At 38.1% G+C, this 26,582-nt stretch overlaps 1 protein-coding gene across 1 annotated transcript in view; it reads right to left on the reverse strand.

Annotated features, from left to right (window-relative positions):
- Positions 1-1,134: 1,134 nt before the first annotated feature.
- The window catches only part of wdpcp (WD repeat containing planar cell polarity effector), a 211,348-nt gene continuing 185,900 nt past the window's right edge, over positions 1,135-26,582 (reverse strand). The window contains exons 18-21 of the mRNA XM_072911888.1: positions 16,700-16,796; positions 10,100-10,191; positions 5,033-5,064; positions 1,135-2,874 (exon numbers count right to left, since the gene is read on the reverse strand). Of these exons, the coding sequence (XP_072767989.1) occupies positions 2,821-2,874; positions 5,033-5,064; positions 10,100-10,191; positions 16,700-16,796 (275 nt within the window). The 3' untranslated portion in view covers positions 1,135-2,820. The remainder of the gene's footprint in view (positions 2,875-5,032; positions 5,065-10,099; positions 10,192-16,699; positions 16,797-26,582) is intronic.

The raw sequence follows: 26,582 nt of genomic DNA on the forward strand, positions 1-26,582 counted from the left end.
CCTGTTGTCTTGCTGTTTCTTTGCATGGAGTGATGAGAGAAAGTCAAAATGAAGAATTTGTGGTTAAAAGAGGAAAAGTCATCGGGACAGTGTAGCACTTTTTGGGATTTTTTTTTCAAAGGGACCGTAGTCAGACCAGTGTGGTCTGTAAATGATGCGAGGCGCTCGTCCCCACCAAGACCGGTAATACCAAACCACCTTGGCCGCGCTCACCCTTTAAAGCACAGCTGCAACTTCCTGACACTAAACCTGCAGAAAATAGTTCTTCTCAGGTTTCTCTATGTTTACATTTTCACACAATTATTTCCACTTTATTAAGCATTTCTTCCATAGTCCTTATTTTTGCACCTTTATGTTAAGTCTTCTATATGATTTTACAAGGTTTTTTTAATTGATTGTTTTACATGCTTGTGTTGACATTTTCTTTCCTTTCTGCCTTGATTGCTGAGGAAGGTCACATTTGAAATAAAAATGTTTACATTTAACTAGAGATGTCCGATAATATCGGACTGCCGATATTATCGGCCGATAAATGCTTTAAAATGTAATATCGGAAATTATCGGTATCGGTTTAAGAAAGTAAAATGTATGACTTTTTAAAACGCAGCTGTACGGAGTGGTACACGGACGTAGGGAGAAGAACAGAGCAGTTGCTTATCCCAGTCATACTTGTCAACTCTCCCGATTTTCCCGGGAGACTCCCGAAATTCAGTGCCCCTCCCGAAAATCTCCCGGGGCAACCATTCTCCCGAATTTCTCCCGATTTCCACCCAGACAACAATATTAGGAGCGTGTCTTAAAGGCACTGCAATTGTGTGCCGGCCCAATCACGTAATATCTACGGCTTATCACACACACAAGTGAATGCAAATCATACTTGGTCAACAGCCATACAGGTCACACTGAGGGTGGCCGTATAAACAACTTTAACACTGTTACAAATATGCGCCACACTGTGAACCCACACCAAACAAGAATGACAAACACATTTTGGGAGAACATCCGCACCGTAACACAACATAAACACAACAGAACAAATACCCAGAACCCCTTGCAGCACTAACTCTTCCGGGACGCTACAATATACACCCCCCCGCTAAACCCCCCTCCAACCCCGCCCACCTCAACCTCCTCATGCTCTTTCAGGGAGAGCATGTCCCAAATTCCAAGCTGCTGTTTTGAGGCATGTTTAAAAAAATAATGCACTTTGTGACTTCAATAATAAATATAGCAGTTGAGTTGATTTATTTTGGAAAACCTTGTTACATTGTTTAATGCATCCAAGAAAATTAGGCATAATAATGTGTTAATTTCACGACTGTATATATCGGTATCGGTTGATATCGGAATCGGTAATTAAGAGTTGGACAATATCGGAATATCGGCAAAAAAGGCATTATCGGACATCTCTACATTTAACATATTTTTCTCTTGGTTCTTATTGATATTTTTATGATCTATCAAAAAATAATTATCAACATCGACTGATATATCGTGATACGGTTTTTAGCCCTGAGGCCCAGTGCTAATGTTGACGTCGACATGAGGGGGTAATTCTTTTTGCAGAGGTGGCCAGGGACTAAAAAAGTGGGTCCACAGACAGGTTGTCCATGTAAAAAAAAAAAAAAGAAAAAAAAAGTGCTGCAGGCTGCCTTCATTTCCAAAGATGAACGAGGCCGGTGCCTAATTTCACTACTAATAGGCTGACAGTCATTACTATTTATGACTTCAAACTGCTTCAAGGGGCGCTGCGGAGAGCACTCGGCCTTGTTGCGTGTTTGCACGTCATGAAGTCCACAGTGTGGGCCTTTGTTGGTGTGCTGCTGCTGACGTGCGAGAGCGAGAGAGGAGCTGGTCCTCCGCTGTTCAGCAATGTTGCAGCTGTCAGGTCCAACAATGAGGAGATGCTCAGTGAATTAGTGCAGTGAATGAAGGCAGCGGCAGCAGCAGCGAGCGGCGTGACGGCATCGCGGCAAGCCAAATATCACATTTGGATGTTTACATAAGAGAAGTATTAGTATCAGTCACAAATGTAATTCCTTTCAGACGTCCCTCTCGCAGGGGATTGACTCCCCGAAAACATACAATGATTTTTTTCTTTTCCTGAAAGCTAACAAAACAAACAAGGGGGGGTTAAAAAAGAGCAGAAAAGCATCCGCGCTGATCTTCTGTCCATTTCCAACATCACTTCTTGTATATTTTTTGGGATGGAAATCCTCTTAGAATGCAAAGTAAATAGATTAGGATACAGTGAGGGATTAGGGCTCGCACGGCGCTGTCAGATTAGCCGCTGAGCGCGCCGCGTCGACAGCTCTGACACGAGCATGGCGGCTGTTCAGGAAAGGGGCTCGGCGCCACGCTTTAAAGTCGCTGCTTGGCTCCTATTCATGAATAAAACTGTGGCCCGTAATCTCGCTCGACACACACACACACAAACACACACACACCTTGAGGAACATTCACTGTCAGGGATGGAAATATATCAAATGTTTTTTTTTTTTAGGATGGCACCTTTGAAAGGTAAAAGCTGTGGTTTCCTTAGAGTTGCGCTCACGTCACTGAGATGAAGTGACTTGTGCCCCAGCGCCTACCGTATATGGCTGGATGAGTTAGGTGAAGTGAAGTGACCTGTGAACTCTTGGAGATGAAGCTGCGCTCCATTACTAAGGAGCAAACTTCACCAACTGGCCACCTTGGAATTGGTCCTGATGCTGCGTCGTCATCAGTTTTCTTTCCTTCTTTGGAAGCTTGTTGAACTTCGGAAGCCCACTTTTATCCATAGCAACGATGATTAATGACTCCTAGCTGTGCTTGTTGTTGTCATCCAACGGTTCCAAGATGAAGCAGTCGAAGCATCGCAAGGCCGTCATCCTCCTGAGAGATAAACACAGCATCACCAGGCACATTTAAAGATCTACAAGGTATTATTCAAATGTATATCATAAGGGAAGCTAAATAATAATAAAAACTAGAGATGTCCGATAATGGCTTTTTTGCCCATATCCGATATTCCGATATTGTCCAACTCTTAATTATCGATTCTGATATCAACCGATATATACAGTCGTGGAATTAACACATTATTATGCCTAATTTTGTTGTGATGCTCCGCTGGATGCATTAAACAATGTAACAAGGTTTTTCAAAATAAATCAACTCAAGTTATGGGAAAAAAAATGCCAACATGGCACTGCCATATTTATTATTGAAGTCACAAAGTGCATGATTTTTTTTAACATGCCTCAAAACAGCAGCTTGGAATTTGGGACATGCTCTCCCTGAGAGAGCATGAGGAGGTTGGGGTGGGCGGGGTAGGGGCTAGCGAGGGGTGTATATTGTAGCGTCCCGGAAGAGTTAGTGCTGCAAGGGGTTCTGGGTATTTGTTCTGTTGTGTTACGGTGCGGATGTTCTCCCGAAATGTGTTTGTCATTCTTGTTTGGTGTGGGTTCACAGTGTGGCGCATATTTGTAACAGTGTTAAAGTTGTTTATACGGCCACCCTCAGTGTGACCTGTATGGCTGTTGACCAAGTATGATTTGCATTCACTAGTGCAGGCGTCGGCAACCCAAAATGTTGAAAGAGCCATATTGGACCAAAAATACAAAAACAAATCTGTCTGGAGCCGCAAAAAAATTAAAAGCCATATTACATACAGATAGTGTGTCATGAGATATAAATTGAATTAAGAGGACTTAAAGGAAACTAAATGAGCTCAAATATAGCTACAAACGAGGCATTATGATGCAATATGTACATATAGCTAGCCTAAATAGCATGATAGCATCGATTAGCTTGCAGTCATGCAGTGACCAAATATGCCCGATTAGCACTCCCCACAAGTCAATAACATCAACAAAACTCACCTTTGTGCATTCATGCACAACGTTAAAAGTTTGGTGGACAAAATGAGATAGAAAAAGAAGTGGCATAAAACACGTCCTAGAAAGTCGGAGAAAGTTATACATGTAAACAAACTATGGTGAGTTCAAGGACCGCCAAAATTAGTAGGACAAAACGGCGCTCGCCAAATACTCGAATCAGTGAAGCATGTTTAAGATAAACAGTGTGCGTTATAACAATTAGGGAAGTTTGTGTCATGTTTGGCGTCCTACAGAAACCATATTAAAACAAAAAATAAATTCTTTCCCCTCATCTTTTTCCATTTTTCATACATCTTTGGAAAAGCTCCAGGGAGCCACTAGGGCGGCGCTAAAGAGCCGCATGCGGCTCTAGAGCCGCGGGTTGCCGACCCCTGCACTAGTGTGTGTGAAAAGCCGTAGATATTATGTGACTGGGCCGGCACGTAAAGGCAGTGCCTTTATGGTTTATTTGGCGCTCTGTATTTCTCCCCACGTCCGTGTACACAGCGGCGTTTTAAAAAGTCATGAATTTAACTTTTTGAAACCGATACCGATAACTTTGAAACCGATACCGATAATTTCCGATATTACATTTTAAAGCATTTATCGGACATCTCTACTTACGATGACTTCTGTTTTGTTTGATCAGACGTTTTACTGCCATGTTACAGACACAGTTTGGAAGCAATTAAGGTATCTAAGTAAATTTTTACAAAATCTTTTGTACTGGTATATCTACGGCTTACTGTCCAATGCGGCTAATACAAGTAAAAATATTTATTTATCCTAAAATTTGGTGGCTCAAATACCACTCCACAATATTACCGCTATATAGCCCAGGAAAATACAGTAAGTAAGACAAATTTGGAAATCGGGGACAAGTTCTAGAATGTAGAAAATAGCATACTTTTATGAATGTGCTCAACATTTTTAATGTTGGAATGGTTTGAATCAGGTGAGAAGTGTGAGCACTGTGGACAATGAAGAAATCATTTTCAATGGCAATGTGTGGAATGTGGAATCACAGAAAATGTCAAGAGATCACCACTGTAGTGATGAGTAGTTGAGCTTTGGGGCGGAATAAGAACGCTAAATTGAGAACTTTTAGAGTAAAACAACATAACATCGGATGAGGAATGTGAATAAATCCAATCTAAAGCCAAATAACTCACACTGCCATCATCTCTGTCATCCTCTTTGCTTCCTGGAGTAGAAGAAATGGAGAAAGTGTAAGATATTAGATGTTCATATCAACATCAAGCAAAGCAATGCATGCATTATCACACATTTATATGCACACACACACGTCACATGTTCAATTAATCTGACACGTCGCCTTGACGGGTGTCGTCGTTGTCGCTCAAGGTGAGCTCTCGCTAATAAGCTTGTGATTGACATTAAAACCCTCGTACAGATATTTAAAACAATGATGCAAATCGCCTCCATTAGCCCGCAGTCTGGTTTCAAACCAGCAATTCTCTAGCGTGACAAAACTCCCCATCATGCGGAGAATTGGAATCATCTAAATCACAGGTGTCAAACTCGAGGCCCGGGGGCCAGATCATTTCATTTGGCCCTCAAAAGCCTGGAAATAATTTGTCAAAGTAATTTTTATTCTTACTAAATGTATTTGTTCTTTCTATTTTGACAGAAAAAAACATGTACACCACACAATCTTGGATTTTTTTTTTAAACTAAAATGTTATCTAATAATGCAACAAATATATTTATATACATTAAAGCCATTTTTTTCTTGCTAAAATAGAAATACATACTTTGTAACTTATGATCACAAAGCAAGTTTTCCATCAAACTAAAATGACAATAGATTTTACAGTAAAAATGTGAAATGTACTGTGGTTTTCACAGCATTTTACTGTAAATGGAAAAAAAAGCAGTTTTTTGACGATGAAATTAACTAAGCTGCCAGTTTTCACTGTAAAAAACAGCGGTACAGTTTTGCCGTTTACAGCAGTATACCATAAAAATTACAGTTGTTTTTACAGTAAAAAACTGGAAGCTCAGTTGCCAGAATTTTACTATGAAAATTTACGGTAAAAAAACTAAACGTAATTCTACAGTAAAATTCTGGCAACTGAGCTGCCAGTGTTTTACCGTAACGTAAATATGATCTAATAATGCAACAAATATATTGTTGAATATTCAAACCATTTTTTTCTTGCTATAAAAAAATAAATGTTTTTTATCAGCTTGACTTATAATTACAAAGCAAGTTATCCAGCAAATTGTAAATATGACAATAAATTTTTAACTATTTTTACTGTAGTTTTTGCAGCATTTTACTGTAAATGGTTTTACAGTAGTACTGTTTTGCCATTTACAGTAATACAACATAACATCTACAGTTGTTTTTACAGTAAAAAAAAAACTAGAAGCTCATTTGCCAAAATTGTACCATGAAAAATCAGTTTATGAATTTACAGTAAAAAAAACCAAAAATGTATTCTTACAGTAAAATTCTGGCAACTGAGCTGCCAGTTTTACACTGTAAAACACAGTAGTGTTTTTTCATTTACAGTAGTGTTTTTTCATTTACAGTAATATTTTGTAAAACCACTGTAAATTTTACAGTTAAATTATTGCGACATTTTTTTTTACCTTAATTTAAATCTTAAATATAATAATGCACTAAATATATTATTATACATTCAAGCCATTGTTTCCTTGCTAAAATATATATATTTTTAATCTCCTTGACTTATGATTTCAAAGCAAGTTTTTCCATCAAATTGTACACTGTAAAAATGACAATAGATTTCACAGTAAAAATGTGAAATTTACTGTGGTTTTTACAGCATTCTACTGTAAATGACGATGAAATTAACTAAGCTGCCAGTTTTTACTGTAAAAGCAGTGGTATAGTTTTGCCTTTTACAGTAGTGTACACCATAAAATCTAAAGTTGTCTTTACAGTAAAAAACTGGCAGCTCAGTTGCCAAAATGTTACCATGAAAAATACTTTATGAATTTACAGTAAAAAACAAAACAAAACAAAAACGTAATTTTACAGTAAAATTCTGGCAACTGAGCTGCCAGTTTTTTTTACCGTAACTTTATTATCTAATAATGCAACAAATATATTATTTTATATTCAAGCTATTTTGTCCTTGCTAAAAAAGAAAATGTTTTTATCTGCTTGACTTATGATTACAAAGCAAGGTTTCCATCAAATTGTACACTGTAAAAAAACAGTAACAATGTTTTTTGACAATATAATTCACTAAGCTGCCATTTTTTTTTTACTGTAAAATAAAGTAGTACTGTTTTGCCATTTACAGTAATACACCATCAAATCTACAGTTGTTTTTACAGGAAAAATTGGCAGCTCAGTTGCCAAAATTTTACCATGCAAAATCAGTTTTTAAACAAAACTAAAACATATTTTTACAGTAAATTTCTGGCAACTGAGCTTCCAGTTTTTCTATTTACAGTAATATTTTGTCAAAACCACTGTAAATTTTACGGTAAAATTACTGCAACAGTTTTTTAACCTTAATTTAAATCTTAAATATAATAACAAATATATTATTATAAATTCAGGCCATTCTTTCTTGCTAAACAGAAATAAATACTTTTTAGCTGCTTGACTTATGAGAACAAAGCAAGTTTTCCATCAAATTGTACAATGTAAAAATGACAATAGATGTTACGGTATCAATGGGAAATTTACTGTGTTATTTACAGCGTTTTACTGTAAATGGAAAAAAACAGTACGACTATTTTTGATGATGAATTTAACTAAGCTGCCACAGTGTATTACTGTAAAAAAAAACATTTTGGAATTTACAGTAGTACACCATACAATCTACACTTGTTTTTACAGCAAACAAAGTGGCAGCTCAGTTGCCAGATTTTTACCATTAAAAATCAGTTTTTAATTTACAGTAAAGAAAAACCAAAACATATTTTTACAGTGAAATTCTGGCAACTGAGCTGCCAGTTTTTTTTTACCGTAAAAACACACCAGTACTTTTTTTCCATTTACAGTAATATTTTGCAAAAAACACTGTAAATTTTATGGAAAAATTATTGCGACTGAGATGCCGAATTCAAAGTTTTCCATCAAATTTCACACTGTAAAAATGACAATAAATTTTACAGTAAAATGTGAAATTTACTGTGGTTTTTACAGCATTTTACTGTAAATGAAAAAAAAACAGTACCATTGTTTTTTCCCCCGATGAAATTAACTAAGCTGCCAGTTTTTACTGTAAAAAACCAAGAGTACCGTTATGCCATTTACAGTAATACACCATAACATCTAAAGTTGTTTTTACGGCAAAAAACTGGCAACTTAGTCGCCAGAATTTTACCGTGAAAAATCCGTTTTTACTTTACAGTAAAGAAAAACCAAAACATATTTTTACAGTGAATTTCTGGCAACTGAGCTGTCAGTTTTTTACCCTAAAAACACAGCAGTACTTTTTTTCCATCTACAGTAATATTTTGCAAAAAACATTGTAAATTTTATGGTAAAATTAGTGCGACTGAGAAGCCAGTTTATTACCCTAATTTATATCTCAAATATAATAATGCAACAAATATATTAATATACATTTAAACCATTTTTTCTTGCTAAAATAGAAATAAATACTTTTTATCTGCTTGACGTACGAATTCAAAGTTTTCTATTAAATTGCACACTGTAAAAATGACAATACATTTTACAGTAAAATGTGAAATTTACTGTGGTTTTTACAGCATTTTACTGTAAATGAAAAAAAAAAACCCAGTACCATTGTTATTTCACGATGATATTAACTAAGATGCCAGTTTTTACTGTAAAAAAACAAGAGTACCGTTATGCCATTTACAGTAGTACACCATAACATATACAGTGGTTTTTACGGCAAAAAACTGGCAACTCAGTCGCCAGAATTTTACCGTGAAAAATCAGTTTTTAATTTACAGTAAAGAAAAACCAAAACATATTTTTACAGTGAAATTCTGGCAACTGAGCTGCCAGTTTTTTTTACCGTAAAAACACAGCAGTACTTCTTTTTTCCCACTTACAGTATTATTTTGCAAAAAACACTGTACATTTTATGGTAAAATTATTGCGACTGAGATGCCAGTTTATTACCTTAATTTATATCTTAAATATAATAATGCAACAAATATATTAATAAACATTCAAGCCATTTTTTCTTGCTAAAATAGAAATAAATACTTTTTATCTGCTTGACGTACGAATTCAGTTTTCCAACAAATTGTACACTGAAAAATGACAATAAATTTTACAGTAAAATGTGAAATTTACTGTGGTTTTTACAGCATTTTACTGTAAAAAAACAAAAAAACAATACCATTTTTTTTCATGATGATATTAACTAAGATGCCAGTTTTTACTGTAAAAAACCAAGAGTACCGTTATGCCATTTACAGTAGTACATTTTACAGTAAAATGTGACATTTACCGTGGTTTTTACAGCATTTTACTGTAAATGAAAAAAAAACAATGTTTTTTCACGATGAAATTAACTAAGCTGCTGTAAAAAAATCAAGAGTACCGTTATGCCATTTACAGTAGTGCACCATAACATCTACAGTTGTTTTTACGGCAAAAAACTGGCAACTTAATCGCCAGAATTTTACCGTGAAAAATCAGTTTTTAATTTACAGTAAAGAAAAACCAAAATATATTTTTACAGTGAAATTCTGGCAACTGAGCTGCCAGTTTTTTACCGTAAAAACACAGCAGTACTTTTTTGTATTCACAGTAATGTGCTGTAAAAAACACCATCAATTTTATAGTGAAAGTATTGCGATTGAGCTGCCAGTTTTTTACAGTAAAATCTGCATAACTGCGATGTGGCCCTCAATGGAAACGGCTGTGACACCCCTGATCTAAACGAAGCGAGCGACGGAGAGCGAGTGGTGTTGAGTGCTGATGTGACGTCGCCAACTACTGGCCTGGCGTGCACATTACGGCGTCCTTTACGCGGTCCAAAAAGGAAAACTTGTGGCTGCATGGCTGCTGTGTAAATGTGCCCTCTGTTGGCGTAAATTCTGCTGTCAGTCGACCCGACGGAGCAACCCCGCCAATAACACACAACGTTTCCCAAAGTGCCGGGGTCGGCGGCCCTCGTCAGGCTACCCTCTGCTTATTCCCATTCTTATTTATATTCCTGCGACTCGTTCACCTGCAAAGGTTAAGCTGCAGGCCGAGATAAGACGTGCGCGAGACACAACACAGATAGTGTGACAGGCAGACACACCGGCTCGTATCAGTGTCCTCAGGACGTCTGGGTTCACGGTCACGTGTGCGCGCCGCGCCTGAGCTCCCGCCCGATTGGCTCGTCCGTCGGCCCTGGAGAGGAAAATACAAACAAAGATTTTGTAAAAGTCGCGTGAGGCAACGTTTATTGAATTTCAAGCAGCTTGTTTATGTCGGACAAAAACTACTTAGCCACTTTCCTCGAATCCTTGCGGCTAATTGTTGGATATTTGAGAGTTCTGGGCATGTTACAGAAACTAATACATTCATATCAACGAGAACGTATTAGTGCTCCAATCAGAACACTTCATCTCATTTTACAACAACTTCAGGTCGATACTACTTTTTGGCACCTTCATTTCAGTTCGTTTCTGCTACGATGTGCCGCTATTTACATAGCGAGCCATCTTTTTGACGCCACCCCGGTCGTCCTGGAATTGAGGCATGCCAGGTTTTGTCGTTCCGTAATTAGGCAAGCTAAACCAGACCGCAACGCTCAGTGGAAATATAGGCTAAAAAAACGCTGACAGGTGGATTTCTGACTTCTGTTGCTTATCATTAGAAAGGCGGCGAGATCTTGTGTTACGGGGAAAAAAGTGCGACGACATTGCTTGTTTCTACCGGGTCGAAGTCAGTCAGAAGATTTTTTTGGTTTTTTTTAATAGTTAGAAGTGTATTTTTCCGACCGTGCGCGTATAACTTTCAAAGTTCCCCCGGTGTTTCCACCGAAAACTACCCGGGTAGATTTACCGTATTTTTTCGGATTATAAATCGCAGTTTTTTTTCATAGTTTGGCCGGGGGTGCAATTTATACTCTGGAACGACTTTTAAGTTAAATTATTAACACATTACCGTAAAATATCAAATAATATTATTTATCTCATTCACTTAAGAGACTACACTGCAAAAACTGAAATCTAAGTAAGATTAAATATCTCAATAATTCTTCTCACTAAGCAGATTTTATGTTAGGGTGTTTTACTTGTTTAAAGTGTTTTGGTCCTAATAATATCTCAGTAAGATATTACAGCTTGTTGCTGAGATTTGATGACCTATATTGAGTAAAACATGCTTGAAACTAGAATATCAAGTGTTGCAAAGCTGTGTCATCAACACTCACAAGTATAAAACTACTTTTTAAAGTAATAATTTCTTATTTCAAGCATGAAAAAAAAATCATGACTTTGACACAATTGTGTCTCATATTAAAACAGATGACAGCCAAATGGACTTTGCTGTTTTATTTTCAATAAAACAATAGAAAATACGTACTCATATAGTAGTACAGTTGTTATTAGTGAGATTATACTTATTTTAAGGTATTTTGGGGTTCATTGAGTTTAGCTAATTTGACTTGTTTTGGAAAGTCTTGACAAGCCACATTTTCTTGTTCTATTGGCAGATAATTTTGCTTAGTTCAAGTAAAATACCCCAAATTTTTTGAATTTTTTCCCTTGTTTTTGAACACTGACTTTTTGCAGTGTAGGCGTATACCAGCAATCGTCACACACACACGTCAACCAATAAAAAATTTGGCGGGGGCGGGTCATGGCAGAATTGCATCCTGAAATACCTATGAAAATTGATGATTTCAACATTGGCGGTAACTTATAAAAACTGAGATTAGTGATTAGGAGTGACAGATTGTTTGGTAAAGGTATAGCATGTTCTATACGTTATAGTTATTTGAATGACTCTTACCATAATATGTTACGTTAACATACCAGGCACGTTCTCAGTTGGTTATTTATGCCTCATATAACGTACACTTATTCAGCCTGTTGTTCACTATTCTTTATTTATTTTAAATTGCCTTTCAAATGTCTATTCTTGGTGTTGGGTTTTATCAAATAAATTTCCCCCAAAAATGCGACTTGTACTCCAGTGCGACTTATATATGTTTTTTTCCTTCTTTATTATGCATTTTCGGCCGGTGCGATTTATACTCCGGTGCGACTTCCATCCATCCATCCATTTTCTACCGCTTATTCCCTTCGGGGTCGCGGGGGTGCTGGAGCCTATCTCAGCTACAATCGGGCGGAAGGCGGGGTACACCCTGGACAAGTCGCCACCTCATCGCAGGGCCAACACAGATAGACAGACAACATTGACACTCACATTCACACACTAGGGCCAATTTAGTCTTGCCAATCAACCTATCCCCAGGTGCATGTCTTTGGAGGTGGGAGGAAGCCGGAGTACCCGAAGGGAACCCACGCAGTCACGGGGAGAACATGCAAACTCCACACAGAAAGATCCCGAGCCCGGGATTGAACCCCAGACTACTCAGGACCTTCGTATTGTGAGGCAGATGCACTAACCCCTCTTCCACCGTGCTGCCCTCCGGTGCGACTTATAATCCGAAAAATACGGTAGTTCTTCAGGAACCATTCGGAATTCCTGCCAGCTGGGTGGAACTTTTGGGAGGTTCCCTGAATCTTTTCAGGAGCGGGCTCTGCTGTCGAACGCTGATTGGTTGAATATCGTTGCGGGCATTCTTAAAACTTAAGTCTTTTTCAAACACACAACAATATTACTTGTTTATTTCTTAATTCTTTAATATTTTTTATAACAACATGCTTAACAACAGAGAGAAAGAAGAACGAAAGAAACTTCTGACTTGCAGGAACTTTTGTGGGGCATCTTTGTGCTGAAGAACGCCGATCAGTGGAACTATCCTGCGGTGTTTTTACTCAGCCGTAGTCTTTAAACTACATACAGTTTATCGTTGTTTATTATTATTTTCACACTTCATTTCGACACGCGAAGCTACGAGAAGTGGACAGAATCTTTTGAACGTATTTACTGAGGAGTAAGAAGTCCGACTCGAAGCAACGATCTCAGCTGCTTACGACTCTGACGTTGTTGGATAAATGTGAAAAAAAGAAAGCAGTACATGAGTGGAACGAAGGTAAATAACATCAAATATTAATAGAGATGCCGATAAATGCTTTAAAATGTAATATCGGAAATTATCGGTATGTTTTTTTTTTTATTATCGGTATCGTTATTTATTTTTTTATTTTTTTATTAAATCAACATAAAAAACACAAGATACACTTACAATTAGTGCACCAGCCCAAAAAACATCCCTCCCCCATTTATACTCATTCACACAAAAGGGTTGTTTCCTTCTGTTATTAATATTCTGGTTCCTACATTATATATCAATATATATCAATACAGTCTGCAAGGGATACAGTCCGTAAGCACACATGATTGTGCGTGCTGCTGGTCTACTAATAGTACTAACCTTTAACAGTTAATTTGACTCATTTTCATTAATTACTAGTTTCTATGTAACTGTTTTTATATTGTTTTCTTTCTTTTTTATTCAAGAATTTTTTTTTAATTTATTTATCTTATTTTATTTTATAAATTTTTAAAAAAATGACCTTATCTTCACCATACCTGGTTGTCCAAATTAGGCATAATAATGTGTTAATTCCACGACTGTATATATCGGTATCGGTTGATATCGGTATCGGTAATTAAAGAGTTGGACAATATCGGAATATCGGATATCGGCAAAAAGCCATTATCGGACATCCCTAAATATTAACTATTTATTATATGTCGGTATGTGTCCAAACCAGGGTTTTAGACATTATATGAGGCATAAATAACCAACTGAGAACGTGCCTGGTATGTTAACGTAACATATTATGGTAAGAGTCATTCAAATAAGTATAACATATAGAACATGCTATACGTTTACCAAACAATCTGTCACTCCTAATCGCTAAATCCCATGAAATCTTATACGTCTAGTCTCTTACGTGAATGAGCTAAATAATATTATTTGATATTTTACGGTAATGTGTTAATAATTTCACACATAAGTCGCTCCTGAGTATAAGTCGCACCCCGGCCAAACTATGAAAAAAACTGCGACTTATAGTCCGAAAAATACGGTACATATATATATATATATATATATATATATATATATATATATATATATATATATATATATATATATATATATATATATAAGAAATACTTGAATTTCAGTGAATTCTAGCTATAAATATACTCCTCCCCCTTAACCCCGCCCACGGCCCCCCTGCCCACCATCTCCCGAATTTGGAGGTCTTAAGGCTGGCAAGTATGTCTGTCGGTGCCAAAAAAGTACTGGATTCGGTAGCTATCCCTAATCGTCACACCCCTATTTATTTCTGATATTGGGCTGACTTGAGTCATCATGTAAGATCTTTGATTCAGGATTGTCACTATTGTCACACATTAAGAGTGTTACTAAAACGGCCTTCTTTCATCTCCGTAATATCGCTAAAATTCGTTCTATTTTATCCACTAGCGACGCTGAGATCATTATTCATGCGTTCGTTACGTCTCGTCTCGACTACTGTAACGTATTATTTTCGGGTCTCCCTATGTCTAGCATTAAAAGATTACAGTTGGTACAAAATGCGGCTGCTAGACTTTTGACAAGAACAAGAAAGTTTGATCATATTACGCCTATACTGGCTCACCTGCACTGGCTTCCTGTGCACTTAAGATGTGACTTTAAGGTTTTACTACTTACGTATAAAATACTACACGGTCTAGCTCCGTCCTATCTTGTCGATTGCATTGTACCATATGTCCCGGCAAGAAATCTGCGTTCAAAGAACTCCGGCTTATTAGTGATTCCCAGAGCCCAAAAAAAGTCTGCGGGCTATAGAGCGTTTTCTATTCGGGCTCCAGTACTATGGAATGCCCTCCCGGTAACAATTAGAGATGCCACCTCAGTAGAAGCATTTAAGTCCCATCTTAAAACTCATTTGTATACTCTAGCCTTTAAATAGCCCCCCTGTTGGACCAGTTGATCTGCCGTTTCTTTTCTTCTCTCCTCTGCTCCCCTTTTCCTTGTGGAGGGGGGGGGGCACAGGTCCGGTGGCCATGGATGAAGTGCTGGCTGTCCAGAGTCGGGACCCGGGGTGGACCGCTCGCCTGTGCATTGGCTGGGAACATCTCTGCGCTGCTGACCCGTCTCTGCTCGGGATGGTGTCCTGCTGGCCCCACTATGGACTGGACTCTTACTATTATGTTGGATCCACTATGGACTGGACTCTCACAATATTATGTCAGACCCACTCGACATCCATTGCTTTCGGTCTCCCCTAGAGGGGGGGGGTTACCCACATATGCGGTCCTCTCCAAGGTTTCTCATAGTCATTCACATCGACGTCCCACTGGGGTGAGTTTTTCCTTGCCCTTATGTGGGCTTTGTACCGAGGATGTCGTTGTGGCTTGTGCAGCCCTTTGAGACACTTGTGATTTAGGGCTATATAAATAAACATTGATGGATTGACTATTAAATCAAATATTAAAGTGTATTACAGACTTCCTCTGATAGAGTCGACTCTACAAACAAAAGCAAAAAAGCTGAGAGCGTCAGAGGCCGGCGGCCATCAAAGAAACGTTGGGACGCTTCCCGGATTCTCGCTCCTTTCTCCTCACTACCCTGCACAGATTTAGATTTTGGGAATCGGCGACGAGCCCCCGGACCGCCATTGTGCTCGCCCGTCTCTCTTTTTTGCGGCTCTTTTCTCGCGGAGCCAAAGAGGAGAACGCCCGCGCTCCAAAGCCTCGCCGACTCCGTCTCGGCTAAGCTGTCACTGGCTTCACATGAGAAACAATGAAACTTCATCTGAGACCAGATTACAATGGTAGGGGAGCGGGGCGATATTTAAAATTGTTCTACAGGAGGAGGGAAATTGTGCAGTAAGGAACACACAAAAAAAAAGGCAAAGGCTTTTGTTTGTCGCTCTCTTTGGGATGTGCTTTCTTGGCCTCAGTCAGCAGGGGAAGACTCGGGGCAGCGCAAGAACCATTCCGACTGCCAAACTGCCGACATCATTCCTTTTTAGTGTCTTTAAAAAGAGCTTAGGACCGAGCATCTCGCTCCGTCTGGACCCAAATTGGCCGATAGAGGGGATTTTGGCTGGATGGAAGGGAGCTTAGCGGAAGGTGGACGTGGACGGAGTCATCAGTGTTACAGTAAAACCGCCATGAAAAGCCTCAGGAGGACAGAACGCGAGCCTTTTTATCTAATGCACACAAATCCCACATAAACACTCCAATATGTTAGTTGGGAGATGGCAACAATCCTCCTTCACAATAGCGCTACCGATGCTTTTATTTGTGCCAAATGCTTTGAGTGTCTTTAGTCACACTCTTTCAACATGTCATCCACACGCACGGCTGTATTAAACGGTCGCTCGGGTGTCGCAAGAGCCTCCAAAATGGCGTTTCGAAAATGTGGCTAAGTAAGTGTAAGCGCCAGAACTGATGTGGCTTTGACATTTTCACGCGTCACCAGAGAGAGGGACAACATTGCGGCCGGGCCGCTCTTAAGCTCGCTCAAATACGGACCATAACGGACCGTACAATGGACCACTTCTCCGCACAAAACCATCCCGGGAGGCTCAATTTTCTTATTGTAAGCGACAATATTGTGGAAACAAAAGGAGGAGGGAGGATTGATGTGCAATAAAAACAGACTTACAGTTGACATGACACACGCAGGGACATGCAATTGACAAACACACACACACACACACATACGCGGTATTTAACGGACGCGGGGATTACTCACAGTGTTTTGGTGGGGTATGAAGATCCTGTTGCTGTTGCACTTTGGACCTTGTTGCCAAAGCTGGAAGCAAACACACCATTTCTTTCTCTCACAGAATCTACAAAATCAAAAAGAGATGACAGGTCTTAGTACGTGTTCTATTGTAAAAAAAATAATAAAAAAATCAAAAAAAATCTGCACAACTGCAAGCTCATTGTCTAATTAATTATGATTAATTAGACGATTATTCATTAATTTGAAAACATGAGTATTTAAACTCAACTTTAACTATATTCCCTGGATATAAATTAGTAACAAATAAACCACATCAAGTAAAATAGTTTTAGCAATAACAATACATTTAAATAACAACAGCAATATACAACACAATAAATTCAGTTTTTTTAAAAGTTTTTTTTTTCACCTTTTACACTAGATAATATCGGCCTGCCGATATTACCGGCCGATAAATGCTTTAAAATGTAATATCAGAAATTATCGGTATCGATTTCTACCTCACGATTTTCCCGGGAGACTCCCGAATTTCAGTGCCCCCTCCCGAAAACCTCCCGGGGCAACCATTCTCCCGATTTCCACCCGGACAACATTATTGGGGGCGTGCCTTAAAGGCCCTGCCTTTAGCGTGCTCTACAACCTGTCGTCACGTCCGCTTTTCCTCCATACAAACAGCGTGCCGGCCCAGTCACATAATATCTGCGGCTTTTACACACACATAAGTGAATGCAGCCATATAGGTCACACCGAGGGTGGCCGTATAAACAACTTTAACACTGTTACAAATATGCGCCACACTGTGAACCCACATCAAACAAGAATGACAAACACATTTCGGGAGAACATCCGCACCGTAACACAACAGAACAATTACCCAGAACCCCTTGCAGCACTAACTACTCCGGGACGCTACAATATACACCCCCCGCTACCACCAAACCCCGCCCCCTCAACCCATCTCCCGAATTCGGAGATCTCAAGGTTGGCAAGTATGCTCTAGTATACTCTGGACTGAAGCTGTTGTTTTGAGGCATGTTTAAAAAAAAAAATATATATATAATGCACTTTGTGAAAGTCAAAGTATAGTATTTCCCATAGTTGTAGTGAGTATTAGGATTATCTCAGGGAGAGCATGTCCCAAATTCCAAGCTGTTTTGAGGCATGTTAAAAAAAAAAAGCACTTTGTGACTTCAAAAATAAATATGCCATGTTGGCATTTTTTCCATAACTGGAGTTGAAGTTGTTCTCTTATTTTAGAAAACCTTGTTTTTGATTGATTGACTGAAACTTGTATTAGTAGATTGCACAGTACAGTACATATTCCGTACAATTGATCACTAAATGGTAACACCCCAATAAGTTTTTCAACTTGTTTTTAAGTCGGGGTCCACATTAATCAATTCATGGTAAAGTTACATTGTTTAATGCATCCAGCGGGGCATCACAACAAAATTAGGCATAATAATGTGTTAATTCCACGACTGTATGTATCGGTTGATATCGGAATCGGTAATTAAGAGTTGGACAATATCGGAATATCGGCAAAAAAGCCATTATCGGACATCTCTATTTTACACTTATTTTACCACCAGAGTGTGTGATTTTTGTGTAAAATAAAATTTGAGAAAATGTATGTTAATTAAATGCAAAAATCCCTCACATTTATTGGTGCAATACATCTTTGGACAAGTGTGACTATAGGTCAAAGCATTATAATTGTTTAAATGTATCAATAAGTGCTTTAAGTGTTACATTGTCCTTTTTTTTTAAACCTTTATTTTGTTAGCGCAGTCAGACCGGATGTGGCACACCGCGCTATTATTGTGAAAGGTGGAAGTGTGCTTTGTTGTTCTCGGCTCGGCGAGTAAAGCGGCGACTCACTTGACGCTGTTAAAAAAACAAGAGCGCGCCTCTCAAGTTGCGACTGCTGTTTGTACGTTGTTGTAACATGGATGATGTCGTTCACAACAACACAAGCAGACGAGATGTGTTGTGGGTGTATGGATTATTCGTTAGCTTTAGTTGTGTAGTTTAGTCGCTGTTTCAAATGACTGTCTCGACATTGTGACAGTGACTGTGTCGGGGATAAATGAGCGCTACCGGACTTTTTTTTTTTTCCCAAACAAATGTTTCTATTTCTCACAATCACAACATTTCACTCACATTTATGTCAATTTCCCTGATGTTATTTTGCGGTTATCAGCATTTTATTGGCCACTTTTGTGACCCTGCGGTTAAGTGAACGCGGAAATCATGCCTTACCTTGTTATTGAGTTCAATGAATAATGATTAGGCATACTAGCACTGTGTCAAATAAAAAGTAGCAACCATGGTGACATCTCAAACTTCTAGTAGACCTGCTCTGTTTTTCACTCATTCGATCCTTGTCTGTTTTTACCGTCACACGCTCCAGAATTTGCATGCACATTAATGGCACATTAATATATATATTTTTTTTATTTATTATATTTTCCTAATCTTGAGAAGCCATAATCGAAATCGAAATTAAAATGTGATTAATTATCCAGCCCTATAGGACAGTGGTTCTCAAATGGGGGTACGCGTACCCCTGTGGGTACTTGAAGGTATGCCAAGGGGTACGTGAGATTTTTTTTAAATGTCTGTCAAAAAGAACTGTGAAAAGAAATGCAACAATGCAATATTCAATGTTGACAGCTAGATTTTTTGTGGACATGTTCCATAAATATTGATGTTAAAGATTTCTTTTTAGAATTAAGTTCATGAATCTCTATTACAATCCCCAAAGAGGGCACTTTAAGTTGATGATTACTTCTATGTGTAGAAATATGTATTTATAATTGAATCACTTGTTTATTTTTCAACAGGTTTTTAGTTATTTTTATATATATTTTTCCAAATAGTTCAAGTAAGACCACTACAAATGAGCAATATTTTGCACTGTTATACAACTTAATAAATCAGAAACTGATGACATAGTGCTGTATTTTACTTCTTTATCTCTTTTTTTCAACCAAAAATACTTTGCTCTGATTAGGGGGTACTTGAATTAAAAAAAATGTTCACAGGTTGAGAACCACTGCTATAGGACAATAAAACATGTTGATATTGAATCCGTTTTATTTTACAGTTGATAACTGTTTTTGTTTACGGTAAATTACTATGAAAAAAAATTATATATTGTCAACGTGTTCACTAAAAAACCTATTGAATTTACGGTAAAAAAAAAAAAAAAAAAAAAAAAAGGATTACTCCCTACATGTGTGTGTGTGTATATATATATATATATATATATATATATATATATATATATATATATATATATATATATGTATATATATATATGTATATATTTATTTCTGATTATTATTATTATTAATGTATTATTTCTTTTTCTTTTTTTCTGTTTATTTAATCGATGTATTTGTAGATATTACTTTGGTTTTTTTTGTTGTTTCTTTTTTTTTGGGAGGGTGGGTGGTATGGGTGGGATATAAACAAAAATATTTTGACATTTAGGGCAGACAATAGATATATGATTTATGTGAATATGATGTAATGGATAGGAATGTCTGATGCTGGATGTCAATAAAAAAAATAAATAAAATAAAAATAAATAAATAAAATAAGAATTTACGGTAAAGTACTGGCAGCTGAGGTTGCCAGGAATTCACTGTGTACACTGCAAAAACTGAAATCTAAGTAAGATTAAATATCTCAAATAAGGGTGATATTTGCTTATTTTCTGTCTGAAAAGATAATTCTTCTCACTAAGCAGATTTTATGTTAGAGTGTTTTACTTGTTTTAAGGGTTTTGGTCCTAAATGATCTCAGTAAGATATTACAGCTTGTTGCTGAGATTTGATGACCTATATTGAGTAAAACATGCTTGAAACTAGAATATCAACTGTTGCAAAGCTGTGTCATCAACACTCACAAGTATAAAACTACTTTTTTAAAGTAATAATTTCTTATTTCAAGCATGAAAAAAAAAATCATGACTTTGACACAATTGTGTCTCATATTAAAACAGATGACAGCCAAATGGAATTTGCTGTTTTGTTTTCAATGAAACAATAGAAAATACGTACTCATATAGTAGTAGTTATTAGTGAGAATATACTTATTTTAAGGTATTTTTGGGTTCATTGAGTTCAGCTAACTTTACTTGTTTTGGAAAGTCTTGACAAGCCAAATTTTCTTGTTCTATTGGCAGATAATTTTGCTTAGTTCAAATAAAATACCCCTCATTTTTGTATTTTTTCCCCCTGTTTTTGAACACTGACTTTTTGCAGTGTAACACATCAGGGCAAATTTTAGTGCTCCCAATCCCCAGGTGCATGTCTTTGGAGGTGGGAGGAAGCCAGAGTAACCGGAGAGAACCCAGGCAGTTACGGGGAGAACATGCAAACCCGGGAATCGAACCCAGGACCTTCCCACTATGAGACACGAGCGCTACCCACTGCGTCGCCGTATGTAGTATCTGCAAAATGCCTGTGTTTCTGGGGCATGTGAGCGGTACATGAGGATTTGAACTTAAAAAGTATTTGTACAACCTGTCGCTGGACAACTCACAACGAGGCCTTGTGCAACATGTTTCTTCAAGGGAGCTATTAAAAATTAAATGCTCCGTATCTGATAAATAACTTCTTCCAACGAGTTCCAACACACAAACACAAAGTGTGGTTGATTTCCATGCAGTTTACAATGACGCACACACATGCCAAAAGGGGTGTGTCTGAGAACAAGCTTTATCAGTATCATGCTCCCAAACCCTCCTTCGAAAAGGTGTGCACTAAAACACTCATTGTAGCCACTCATCCGGACTTCCTCATTTATATTTATCAAAAATAAAAACACAAAATTGTTTTATTCATTTTTGTTTTGGAGGTTAAAGTGTTTACAGTAGGGAAGGGATTCATATGGCCCCATTCCTGGGTGGATCTGGCGTGAAAGGAAGGTGGGGGGGGGGGGGGGGGGGGGGGGGGGTAATCATTTTGCAATGCAGTCTGCTGAAGATGATGGAAAGTGCCACTCTACATAGCAACTCACATGTGGTCAAAATTGTATTTGCCACAAAACACATTTTAAAGATATTCAACCCTATATTGCCGTCTGACTGCTAAAGTGGACCCCCGCAATTCGTCACGTTTCATGTGTCAGGTAAACCCTTCCTACTGCATATATTGTGCTTTTAAGTTGATGTTGCTGATTTCAATTTATTATTATTTTAATGGAATTAAATGTAACTTTCAGTATCAAATTCAAATGTCTATTCTTGGTGTTGGGTTTTATCAAATAAATTTCCCCAAAAAATGCGACTTATACTCCAGTGCGACTTATACATGTTTTTTTCCCCTTCTTTATTGTGCATTTTCGGCTGGTGCGACTTATACTCCGAAAAATACGGTAACAAGGTTTTCCAAAATAAATCAACTCAAGTTATGGAAAAAAATGCCAACATGGCACTGCCATATTCATTATTGAAGTCACAAAGTGCTTTTTTTTTTTTAACATGCCTCAAAACAGCAGCTTGGAATTTGGGACATGCTCTCCCTGAGAGAGCATGAGGAGGTTGAGGTGGGCGGGGTTGGGGGGGCGGAGTTGAGGTGGGGAGGGGAGTAGCGGGGGGGTGTATATTGTAGCGTCCCGGAAGAGTTAGTGCTGCAAGGGGTTCTGGGTATTTGTTCTGTTGTGTTTATGTTGTGTTACGGTGCGGATGTTCTCCCGAAATGTGTTTGTCATTCTTGTTTGGTGTGGGTTCACAGTGTGGCGCGTATTTGTAACAGTGTTAAAGTTGTTTATACGGCCACCCGTATAAAAAAGGGTGGTGAAAAGCCGTAGATATTATGTGATTGGGCCGACAGTACAGTATGATGGATCATGGCAACAGCAAGTTGAGGTATCTGCACATTTTACAATATGTGACATAGTAAACCCCACCCCTTACAATACCCACCCACTTTAATTCCCAAGGTAATTGTCACCTAGTGCCCACAACAAATATAGACACACATGAATATATGCAATCTTAGATTCGATATTACATTTTAAAGCATTTATCGGCCGATAATATCGGACTGCCGATATTATCGGACATCTCTATGAACATTGGATGTGTGCTTTCCAGATGGCCGAGGTTTCTCCTCAGCTTCTCAAAAAGAATTCCACGCCGTGACAACAAGGCTTCCGACTTGTTACGCCACCGAGCCGAGACAGGAAGTCGCCGGAAAAGCAGCAGAGGTTGCATGTTAAGAGCGAGCGGGGCCAAGAGGGACGCCGAAAACAACTTCTTGGGGACACGCTGGAGCTAACAGGCTTTCAACGTACCAAGTACGATGGAGGAGGTGTCGGAGACGTGGATCTCCAGATAAAGCAACCCTTGTCTCCTCGCCAGCTCCAAAAAGGCCCCGCGGCAACATCAGAGACGCAAGCAACCAACTTGGCTTCTCCTCTTGGCAAAAAAAGGCGACCCAGAAGAAAAGAGATAGCGTGAAAGAGAGAAAGCTTCCCTCCCACTTCTTGTACGCGAGGCTGCCGCTCACAATGGCGTATCTTTCCCAATCACTACACTTGTCAACCACACAGCCACCAGCCATTTCCTCCGCTCTCCGACAATAAAAAAAGACCATCGCTAAGCTGCGACGTGATTCTTCCATTGTACGTTTTCGAGTGTGCCGCCACGCCGCCACAGTCGTTTTGTTGGTCACAATTCACAAAGGACGCGCATGAATACCCGAACCATGTTCGCACAAAAATCGATCTGATCCAAGTCCAAGACATCCGCCTAAAAAGAACGCAGATCTTCTGACAGGGAATCTAATTGTTCATGCCGTTTCCTGGAAGTAGAACGAAATCATTTGTGGGCGCCAACGTGTTTGTGCAAGAATGTAGCGAGAAATTGTTGAAAGTTGAGCACAAAATAGGCGCGTTTGAATGTGTCAAACAGTATGAAGACTGGAAGGAAGCTTTTGGCAGCGTAACGAAGGGATGATTGAGGACAAGCCCGAGCCGGCCTTTACTGTTATTAAAAGGAAAAGTCAATTATTGAACACTCTCTAAAGGGGATAGGGATCGAATTTGAAAAAAACATTCTAAGATCATTTAAAAGCAATGCTTACATGCACACAATATTACTTTATATTTACATGCACACACTACTCCTGTATCAACCATACAGAATATAGTAAACATTGTAAAAAAAATTAACTTTTATTTTCTGTTTACACTAGGGATGTCCGATAATGGCTTTTTGCCGATATCCGATATTGTCCAACTCTTTAATTACCGATATCAACCGATACCGATATCAACCGATACCGATACATACAGTCGTGCAATGATGTTTAAATGCACACAATATTACTTTATATTTACATGCACACAATACTCCTGTATCAACCATACAGAATATAGTAAATATTGTAAAAAAGGAAACTTTTATTTTCTGTTTACACTAGGGATGTCCGATAATGGCTTTTTGCCGATATCGTCCAACTCTTTAATTACCGATGCCGATATCAACCGATACTGATATCAACCGATACCGATACATACAGTCGTGCAATGATGTTTACATGCACACAATATTACTTTATATTTACATGCACACAATACTCCTATATCAACCATACAGAATATAGTAAATATTGTAAAAAAAAGAAACTTTTATTTTCTGTTTACACTAGGGATGTCCGATAATGGCTTTTTGCCGATATCCGATATTGTCCAACTCTTTAATTACCGATACCGATATCAACTGATACCGATATCAACCGGTACCGATATCAACCGATACCGATATATGCAGTCGTGGAATTAACACATTATTATGCCTAATTTGGACAACCAGGTATGGTGAAGATAAGGTCCTTTTTAAAAATAACAATAAAATAAAATAAGATAAATAAATTAAAAACATTTTCTTGAATAAGAAAGAAAGTAAAACAATATAAAAACAGTTACATAGAAACTAGTAATTAATGAAAATGAGTAAAATTAACTGTTAAAGGTTAGTACTATTAGTGGACCAGCAGCACGCACAATCATGTGTGCTTACGGACTGTATCCCTTGCAGACTGTATTGATATATATTGATATATAATGTAGGAACCAGAATATTAATAACTGAAAGAAACAACCCTTTTGTGTGAATGAGTGTGAATGGGGGAGGGAGGCTTTTTGGGTTGGTGCACTAATTGTAAGTGTATCTTGTGTTTTTTATGTTTATTTAATAAAAAAAATAAATAAATAAAAATGATAACGATAATAAAAAACCGATACCAATAATTTCCGATATTACATTTTAACGCATTTATCGGCCGATAATATCGGACATCTATAATAAAAACATCCATCAATTCTCTACCGCGTGTCCCTTACGGGGTCAGGTAAAGTGCTTAAAAAACAGTTTGCAATTAAAATTGTTTTTAAATCAATCAATCAATGTTTACTTATATATAGCCCCTATATAAGATCCCACATCAGAGTAAGAAAAAACTCAACCCAATGGGAACAACGTGAAACCCTGAAATACCCCCTTGGGTGCAGGTATAAAACAATTTTCCTCAATAAAAAAACGATTTGTAAGCACCCCCCGTGACCCAGAAAGAAACAACCCTTTTGTGTGAATGAGTGTGAATGGGGGAGGGAGGCTTTTTGGGTTGGTGCACTAATTGTAAGTGTATCTTGTGTTTTTTATGTTGATTTAATTAAAAAAACCAAAACAAAAAAAAACGATACCGATAATAAAAAAAAAACAACGATACCGATAATTTCCGATATTACATTTTAAAGCATTTAAAACATCTCTAGTTTACACTGAATACCAAGATGTTACTGTACATGCTCACTGCTCGGATTGCAAATGATTGTGGGATTTGCATGACGTCACACAGGCGGTTTAGGTGTACATATTGAGGAAGAAACACATGTAATGATATATATCCATAATTTAATAAATATTACAGAGTGCAAGTACTGGAACACTAACTTTTTTTAAACCAGTATCTTGACATTTTTTGCAGCTTTTGTGCGTACAAATGATCAAGTACGGATGGAAACTCCTTTACTTACTACAGACCTTACCATGCAACTGTCATGATCCGTGGTCCGGATCATGTTTTTGTTATGTTCTGTTAGTTTTGGACTCTTTTAGTTCCTATTTGACACCTGAGTTTGTTTTAGTTACCATGGCTACTTGTGATTTTCACCTGCCTCTGGTGTTCGGGACGCGCACCTGCTTCTAATCAGAGGACTATTTAAGCCTGCCTTTGCCAGTCAGTCGTCCTGGGGCCATTAGTTGTTTGCCTCATGCCTAGACTACGTAAGTCTTAGTTGTTTCATGCCACAGTTTCGTGTTTGTTCTATGCCATAGTTAATGCTAGTTGTTTCATGCCACAGTTTCGTGTTTGTTTCATGCCACAGTTTCGTGAGGTTCATGTCTATAGTTTCATGTCCTAAGTTTTTTCCTTAGCTTCCGCGTGCGATAGGCACGCTTGCCTTCGGGTTGTTTTCTGTTTTGTACCTCGTTGATTGTTTCTTAAAATTAAATCATGTTCCTACCTGCAAGTCCTGTCCGGAGTCGTCCGTTTGCCTTCCTGGGAGAACGACCCCGCAGTAAGCGAAAACCCCGTCGTGACAGAATGACGCCAGCACGACTGACTGGCAAAGGCAGGCTTAAATAGTCCTCTGATTAGAAGCAGGTGCGCATCCCGAACACCAGAGGCAGGTGAAAATCATAAGTAGCCATGGTAACTAAAACTAACTCAGGTGTCAAACAGGAACTAAAAGAGTCCAAAACTAACAGAACATAACAAAAACACGATCCGGATGACGGATCATGACAGCAACTAAGCCTGGGTGATGTGGCCTAAAAAAATGTCACCAAAAATTCAACTTCTGATTTTTT

Source organism: Nerophis lumbriciformis, linkage group LG02 (assembly GCF_033978685.3).
Source record: "Nerophis lumbriciformis linkage group LG02, RoL_Nlum_v2.1, whole genome shotgun sequence".
In the NCBI taxonomy this organism is placed as follows: domain Eukaryota; kingdom Metazoa; phylum Chordata; class Actinopteri; order Syngnathiformes; family Syngnathidae; genus Nerophis; species Nerophis lumbriciformis.